The sequence below is a fragment of the Gossypium arboreum genome, chromosome 13 (genome assembly GCF_025698485.1).
Source record: "Gossypium arboreum isolate Shixiya-1 chromosome 13, ASM2569848v2, whole genome shotgun sequence".
Lineage (NCBI taxonomy): Eukaryota > Viridiplantae > Streptophyta > Magnoliopsida > Malvales > Malvaceae > Gossypium > Gossypium arboreum.
In genome coordinates, this window is record NC_069082.1 from 127115577 (window position 1) to 127125114 (window position 9538).

Below are 9538 nucleotides of genomic sequence, written 5' to 3' on the forward strand. Positions count from 1 at the left end.
TATGTAGCCAAGCTACCACGTAACCCGCCTATAAGCGAACTCGGACTTAACTCAACGAGCTCGGGCGTTCGCATCCATAAGTGAACTCGGACTCAACTCAACGAGCTCGGATGCCTAGTTACATCTCTCGAACTCGGACTCAACTCAACGAGTTCGGACATTCGCATCCATAAGTGAACTCGGACTCAACTCAACGAGTTCGGATGCCCAAACATCCTAGTGACATGTCACTTGTATCCTAATCCTTTCCTAAGGTTCAACGGGACCTTTTTTCCCAATTATGCGTCTCAACCATCTCCTACGGAATGTCGATACCGATACTCGGTAGTATTTCACATTTCATTTTCCAAGTATATCACATAATTTGACATATTATCAAACAATTGTCACAAGTATGATATTTCATAATAATTATCATATCATTTAAATAACATAAAAACATTTAAAATAATAACTATGTTACCAACATTTACATATGAACTTACCTCGTATGCTAAAATGGCTATTTTACCATTTCATCCACAACTTGGTATTTTCCCCATTTTAGCCGAATTTCAGTTTTCCTTGCTCTATCATTTAAAATATAGTCTAATTAGGACTCACATTATTCAAATTGACCCAAAATCATATTTTGGAAAAATTACAATTTTGCCCTAAACTTTTGCATATTTACACTTTTGCCCCAAAGCTCGTAAATTAAAATTCAGCCTATTTTCTTATGTTTTATGACATGCTTATCATTTTTCCTTCTATGGCAACATCAAATTCTCACTCTAACATGTACTTATGACTATTAGGTATTTTTACCGATTAAGCCCTTTTGCTCGTTTTCACTTAAAACCGAGTAGCACAAGTTGTCTAACATAATTTAAAACCTCATATTCTATCATAAAACACCAAAATACACAAATTTCACCTATGGGTATTTTTCCAAATATAAACCTAGGTTAAATTATTGCTAGCATAAGCTAAATCGAGCTACCGGGACTCCAAAAACGTAAAAATCATTAAAAACAAGGGTAGAACGGACTTACAATCGAGCTTGGAAGCTTGAAAAACCCTAGCCATGGTTTCTCCTTGCTATATTCGGCCATGGGGTTGAAGATGAGCAAAATTGGCTTTTAATTTTGTATTTTAATTCATTTTACCCTAAATGACCAAAATGCCCTTACTACTAAACTTTCCAAAATTCCATCCATGTCCAATTTTGTCCATAGACTTAGAAATTGGTAAAATTACTCTTTAAGACCTCCTAATTAATATTTCAAAACAATTTCATACTAGAAACTTCTAGAATGCAAGTTTTGCAAATTATTCGATTTAGTCCCTAATTTCAATTTAAGCACTTTATGCATAAAATTTCTTCACGAAATTTTCACACAATCATGCAATCATATCATAGACCTTAAAATAATCATAAAATAATTATTTCTATCTCGTATTTTGTGGTCACGAAGCCACTATTCCGACTAGGCCCAAAATCAGGATATTACACAGAGCATAAGCTAATGTTGCTTTCGGCTACTAGACTATTGCCATCTAAGGCCTAACACTTCACAACTTTGCCTAGTAGTACGACACTCTTTTTACTCTCCTACAAACCCATTTCCACGGTTTAAGCTATTCCCGTTTCGCTCACTGTTAGTTTCGCTCACTGTTACTACATGAATAACATTTGCTTTCTTTTCCTCCAACTACTAAGATGTTTCAGTTCGCCGTTAGACCAATTAGATAGCCATGGGTATTATCCCCTCATAGCGACCTCTTTCTCATTAATCTAACAATCTTTCTTTTAATCTTATTTTGCTTGATTTCTTCTTAAGACGGCCTTGAAACACAATCTTTAACACCTCTAAACTCACATTCATACAGTGACGTATCTAGATGATGGAAAATTGTTCATTTAGGTCATTTAAAAATTTAAAATTTTAAATTAGTAAAAATAATATTACACTTTCACCCCTTAAAAATAATAAAAATTAATTTAATCTTTTAAAATTATAAAAATATAGGCTATTAAAAATAACAATTTAATTTTGGCTCCCAATAAAAATTTTCTGGCATCGCCCCTATATTCGTATTATAGAAACTAAAGAGACTGAATTCATTTCACAAAGTCCATCTCGAAACCCGGTTCATAATAAACTAAATCAATACTTTATTAAAAATATTTATAAAATACAAAAAAATTACCTAAATCCAATTTCCAATTAAAATTTTCGAATCGATCGTGAAGTCAAAAAAGTTTTTCGAGTGATTATTTATTTTGTGAGAGTTAACATATAATTTTGTAATTTTAATAGTCTATATTTTTATAATTTTTAAAAGACTAAATCAAAATTTTATCATTTAAAAGGGGTAAAGTGTAACTTTACATATACTACCTAAAAATTTTATAAATAGAAAAGCACCAAAAGTTAAAATTTCTCATTTTAAAGGGAGTCGAGATCCCTACTATTGTCTTTAGCACCACTTCTGATCAAATCGATTAAATTACCAATTCATCAATTCATATCTCATATCGATTACTGATCCAATAAAAATTTTTAACCTTAAACTTCAAATCCGCATTATATTTTAATATATAATATTTGACATAATACATCTGACATGTGAATCGTGAATTGACGAGATGTTTACAAAATAACTAGGAAAGTGACTAAGCCAAAGATTCAATTATTAAAGGAGCGTGTAATAACGCGCCAATAACATAGACTGATGGCTTGGTCTTTACATACATACGCGGTCCTCATAAACCCAGCAGGATTGGATTAAGTTGTACGGCTCTGATCTTTCTACAGAAGAATCAGACGGTTAATCAACACAGTCCACGTGATATAAATGTCCAATCCCCCCGATCTCTTCTCCCCTCCTCAAATTTCGTTTCATTTTCACTTGTCCAAAGCTCTGTACTGAGAAAAACCAAATTCTTTCCTACCATTTTCCTTTCAGTCCTTTTATTTTTTTCTCTCACATATGCTTGCCATGGAGAATATTGAGAATATTGGTGATGAATACAAAAATTATTGGGAGACGAAGTATTTCCTTGAAAATGAAGAATATAGGTACCTTCTTACCTTTTCACAACAATTTTGATTTATTTATTTTTTATTTGTTTTTATCCGTTTTAATGTTCATCAAAAGTGAATTGCCTTTGGTTAGACAATTAATATACTAGAAAACAGTAAGAGAAAAGAAAAATGAATCTAATTATTTAAATCGGATTGAATCGATGCAGTTGGCCAATTGATGAGTTCTCCGGTTACTATGATTCGAGTTCTCCTGACGGAGCAGCTTCTTCCGTTGCTGCTAAGAACATCGTTTCTGAGAGAAACCGACGGAAAAAGCTTAATGAGCGCCTCTTTGCTCTTAGAGCTGTTGTTCCAAATATAAGTAAAGTATGTTATCAAATCGTCATGGATTTGTGAATATATGTTTGTTTTTTTGTTATTTTTTCTGAATTGATTTTTATTTAGTTTGATGTTGTTGATTTGAATCGATTTAGATGGATAAGGCTTCGATAATTAAGGACGCCATTGATTACATCCAAGAATTGCACGATCAAGAGGGTAGAATCCAGGCCGAGATCAGGGAGTTAGAATCGGGAAAGCTGAAGAAAAATCCAGGTTTCGAATATGATCAAGAGTTATCAGGGCTGAGATCTAAGAAGACTAAACTCGATAACATTTTTGATTATGGTGGATCAAGAGCTTCCCCTATTGAAGTTCTTGAAGTACACTCTCCAACTCCCCCTTCACTTTCTCTCTGTCTCATATAATTAGTTCTTTTTTCTCAAAATTACACCTGTAACTGTTTTTCCTTTGGGTTTGAATTTTCGAAGCTGAAAGTGACCCATATGGGGGAAAAGACAATGGTGGTGAGTATAACCTGCAGTAAAAAGACGGACACGATGGTTAGACTATGCGAGGTATTCGAATCATTGAAGCTTAAAATTATTACGGCCAACATCACGGTGGTCTCCGGCAGACTGTTGAAAACCGTGTTTGTTGAGGTAAGTCCATTTTTCGTCTTTCTAGAACTGTTGTTCTTCGTTCCCTTTCACTGGGTCACATTTTATATTTATTTTGTTAGTTGTGTCGTCGTACGAAACAACAATTACCCGTAAAATGGGCCATATATTATTTAAGACCAAAATAGAAAAATCGAATTTAACTCCCTAAGCAACTTAGATCCTAGCGTAACCAATTAATGCTAGGAAAACTTATTTAACAGATTTTATAAAATAATTAGTATAAATTTAAACTTAAACAGTAAAACTTTAATAAATTCTTTAGTTATTAAAACAAATAATATAAGTGACTGGAAATTAGAAATTAAAAATAGTTTAATGCTAACTTGTGTACTAAAACAAGTTAAAAAAATAACCAACAAATTAGAAGTAGTGATAGTGGGGTTCTTCTCTGAATATGTGAATTAAGTTCGAATTTTACAATCATCGTTGTTGGAAGAATTTTATTTTAATATCACGTTAACTCAAATAGAATTTAATTTAGACCGTAAAATAATTGAGTACACCTATAATTATATATAAAAGAAAAAAAAATAGATTAAAACAACAGTACTTCTTACCAAACTTAACATAAGTTAATTAAACAAGTTTTACTAATATGGGTTGATTTCATTAGTTGAATACTCATTAACATCTCATCAACAATCTCAACGCTCTATATAATTAATAGTATTCGTCTAGACTTTTAATTTAAAACAGGTTTAATTCCAAATTTATTTAAAGGAAAAAAAGTAGTGAACACTTTCATAAAAAATTTAAAAGCTTTAATAACCGGATTAAGTAACGACAAATAAATTATTAAAAATGTGGTGGCGTACAACACATAGTTAGAAGGGGTATCAAATAAAAAAAAAACGGCCAGAAACGTGGGGCCTAAAATATTGGAAACCGATAGAGAAAACTTTAATAAAGTCGATCATCCATTACCATCTTTTATAGAATAATTTAAGATAAGTGAAAAATAAATAAAGAAAAAAACAAAAGAGAGAGACAATAATGTAGTTAATTACTTAGTAATTATATTTTAAATAAAAAGTATTTTTTTTTCTTTTTAGAAAAATTAATTTACTAAATGATTTGATTTTAAACCAATCCTTTTATTGAATTAAAATCCTTCATATATAGATACAAAATAAAAAAAAATATTTATCACATTATCATTGGAGTTTAAAAATTTTACAAACATGACAATTGAGTCTTAGCTTGATTAACAATTGAGTCTTAGCTTGATTAACATGAGCAACAAGAGTACGAATGCGCTAAAACGTATTATCCTTCTATTTATGGGTTGGAGAAGGATTATAGATAGTTTTAAATATTGTGTCAAAAAAATAACAGATATGATCAAAACTTATATTGAGATTATTTAAAAAAAATTCTACCACCATAATTGGAGTGATCACATATTAATGTAGAGTATAGTAAAAAAATTAAAAGTAAAAAAGAAGGGCATATGTTAATTTTAAATTTTACTTAAATATTTTTAAAAAATGCATGGTCATCCTATAAAATAAATGAATAGTTTTGTATAATATAAATGGATAGAATTTAGGGTAAGTGAAATCCAGGGTGTTCGAATAAAACCTGTTCCGACACAAAAACTAAAGTAGGAAAGGAAAAGGGAAAGTGAAAGGACCCATATCACTCCCCACTTTAAACGTCCAATATATCAGTCTTCCATGATCGATTATGCTATTTTTAATATTTTCTAATTCGAGATATATAACTTTTGTATGTTATGAAGAAAATTAAAAGAAATGTAAATTTTGGTATGCCTCTAGTCAACTGTGTTAATCATGTCCATTTGGGTAACTCCATCATAAACTATGGTTACAAATCCTATATATATGTATGTTAGAGTCGGATCATGATTTATAATTGGCATCCCTTCAAAGAAGAGTCCAAAAGATGATAAATTTGTAAACTGAATTTAAAGTTGAGTGATAAATATTGTGTTTGTATTTTAGTTTATATTAGCATGAGTTTGATTTTTTTAACAAACTTTACACCCTGACGCTTACAAAAAGAAACTTGTCGGTTCAAGGGAGAAGCTAAATGATGTGGGCAGGGCCTTAAAATCCCCTTCAGAATCAGTAAAATTTCATGTTAAGTTGCCTCTCTCCCAAATATATTATAATTCAATTATAACCCTTTCTAAAACAACCTGCTTGCTTTGCTTAGGGGAGTAGACAGGGGTATATAAGGTTATTGATCTTCCCTAAAATGGTAAAATTACAATTTAGTCCCTTCAAAATTTATGAAATTATAAATTAATATAATAGTAAAATCACACTTTAACCTCAAAAAATTATCATTTATTAATTTCTAAAGTAATTTTTTACTTTACCCTAATTAAATTCTTTAATAATTATGACTCTAAAGTATCTTTCATTTAAGCAATGATAGAGAAGAAAATATTTAATAAATTGTGGTGGGGTTTTAGGGTTATAAGAACTAGTATACTAAAATACTAGTGTATATCTTCTAGAAAATAATAAATATAAAGAGTAGGTATACAACTATCATTGCTTGTTTAGTTAATACATTTTGTTAAATATATTTTTATTTCTTTAAAAGAATTATTTAATTTTTTTTATACAAGATCATTGATTTTGTCCCTACATGCACCACATAAATGATAGAAGTATGACCGCAATGAAAAACTTGTAGAATATACTAGCATCTTGTTTTTGTTTTATTTCTTCTTCTTTTTTTCTCCCTATTGTATACAATTCGTAATTATCAAAACTTTCCAGTGCCAAAATTATGCCCTTTTTGTACCCATCACTCTATAATAGGACCAACACACTAAATCATGTTTATATATATATATACATCTGTGGCTATAAATATCTAAACAAAACTCCCACAACGAACCACCATGTGTTAAATAAAAAATATATATTTGCATTTAAAACGTGCTCTTATTTAATTTATCTAATGTGAAAAACAAAATATATTATGCGCATGGCTTAATAACACATCACCTTTTTACATTTCCTTTTCTTAAATGTCAGTATACTAAAAAATGCAAATTGACAGTACATTATTGCTCTTCTTTATTTTCATATTTTTGTCTTTATTATTAATTTTTAAACAATTCGAAATTTCCGTAATTTATTTACCATTTTCTGAATATTTAATGGTATTATTGTCACATCACTATACGTAGACTTCAAAGCTTTGGTTTGGTTAGGTTTGGTTTAGGGTATCAGTTATTTTCTCTCATAAATAAATACAATTAAGGTTTTTCTTTGGTACCTTTATATTATTTATAAGCAAATTGTTTAATCTTCCAAAATAACGGTAGAGGTTGCTTTAAAGTTAAAAAGCATGAGTATAGGTATTTTATAAGTGGTTTTTTATTTAGAAAAATAAAATCTGAATGAATCCTTTGGAATGTTAATTTATAAATTAGGCATCCTTCTGTCATCCACATATTCGGGTCCACAAGATAAAGAATAATGAACGTGTCAATTGCCTAAATACTGGGCAATTTGCCAAACCTTTACTCCTTTTTCTTTTAAATTCTCTCTTTTGTTTTTTGCCGAGTAAAGGAGGGATAAACTTTAGCAATGCCCAAAAATAGCCACACATCTCAGCTTTCAGTAATACGAACTAATACTAAATTATTAGTAAATTTATGTATTGATCACTTAATTTTAAAAAGTTATAAAATATCGTTAAATTATTCTAAAGTTTTTATTTAAGTTATTGAATTATTAAAATAAGTTTTGTATGGTTTTTTCTATTCACATTATCTGCACCAATTAAAATTATTTTTTCCTTTTCTCTTTTACAATTTAGGTTTTATTTATTTATTTATATGAAATGACTTTGGACGTTACAAATCTATGAACCAAAATTCAAATAGTTTTCTTCTTTGGTTTCCGGCATTGACTATCGATTTACTTAGATTTAAAGTATGTTCTTCTACCTATCAATGGGTATCGGTCCATTATACCAATCGTTGAATCGTCGTTTGGAGCTTGCTGGTTGGACTTATACATATAATTAACAGCCCAATGATTTAAATGAACACTTTCAAATAATTCAATGACTTAAATAAAAACTTTTAAATAATTTAGTGACTATTTTATTATTTTTTGAAGTTGAGTGACCAAGACATAAATTTTAATTTACTGATAATTTAGTGACCTTAAATATAATTTACTCTTTTTTTTCAAGTTGTTTGTCACTTGTTGATTTTAGAATATATTTAAAAATTATTTGATAATTAAATTTACGTATAATTACTTATAATTACACATATGCCATATTTGAATAATTATTATAATTAATAAAGCTGACTGAGTGTAAATAAGATACCAATTATTTGCTCAAATTCTTTAGGTTGTTGAGAATTACTCGAGGTAATTAGTAATGATCACTTTCAAATTTTTGTATATTTTTATTTTTATTCTAATGGATAATTATAATTATATTTTATTAGTTAAACACATCTAGAAAATTATGATTTTTTGCAGGGTTAAATAATTATTTGGGGCTTGAATTTGTCAACAATTCTCACATTGAGGCTTAAGTTTTTTTTGTCCTCGTTAGTCCTTGAACTTAGCAATTATTCTCATATTAGAACCTGAACTTAGCAATTATTCTCACATTAGGGCATAAACTTTAAAGTTTTCAAGGAAATATTAGGGACTAACTTGGACAAAAAAAATCTATTCCTCAATGTGAGAACAATTGTCAAGTTCTGGGACTAAATTGAACTTAAAAAATTTAAGTCCCAATGTAATTAATTTCACTTTATATTACTAATTCACTTTATTGTCTCTAATTTATTTTTTAAATATAGCAATTTGTTTTGGAAACAATATATATTCACATAAATTCTAGTATCATTTATTTGGTTTTGGGCTTGACATAAAAATGCAGGCTGATGAAAGGGAGAAGGATGAGTTAAAGGTGCAGATTGAAACAGCCATTGCAGCACTGAACGATCCACAAAGTCCAATGAGTATGTGAGCTAATGATAACAATAACAATGATAATAAATCTGTCAAATTTACCACATTTTCATCATGCTCCTTTTTCCTTACTTCTTCGTTCTAAGTAGAGTCTTTAGTTTTCGGCAGTCTTTATGTTTGAAATCTCTACGTCCCTTTAGTCCCATCATCATCATCTTGTAAAATAAGTGTATGCTTCCATGTCCTGTGTTTGAAATTTCAATAGAATAACATTTCTCCCTTTAATTCATTTAGTGTTTTTGTTTTTATTTTTCTCCTTTTTAAGATTAACTAAATCATCTTTTGTTAAAGGCAATGATAAAGTCGGAAATTTTATATTGGAGGATTGGAATGCATAAAATTAAAAAGTTATAGGGGCATAAGTTAAATGGAATTAAAAGTGTAGTTGTAGCATTTAACCAAAGTTTTCGTCTAGGGTTAATATGGTTAAGTTATTGTTTAAAAATGCAAATATGTACTAAGAGGTGGTTGGAAAAAGTAAATGTAGACATTTTTCTCTTATATTTGGATCAAATTTGAA

General features: G+C 29.4%; 1 protein-coding gene across 1 annotated transcript; it reads left to right on the forward strand.

Annotated features, from left to right (window-relative positions):
- The first annotated feature begins 2759 nt into the window (after positions 1-2759).
- Positions 2760-9247, forward strand: LOC108471248 (transcription factor bHLH35). The gene is made up of 5 exons (XM_017772881.2): positions 2760-3065; positions 3239-3398; positions 3506-3733; positions 3842-4012; positions 8927-9247. Exons 1-5 carry the CDS (start codon positions 2977-2979, stop codon positions 9014-9016), a joined length of 738 nt encoding a protein of 245 aa, XP_017628370.1. The 5' UTR covers positions 2760-2976; the 3' UTR covers positions 9017-9247.
- Positions 9248-9538: the final 291 nt, after the last annotated feature.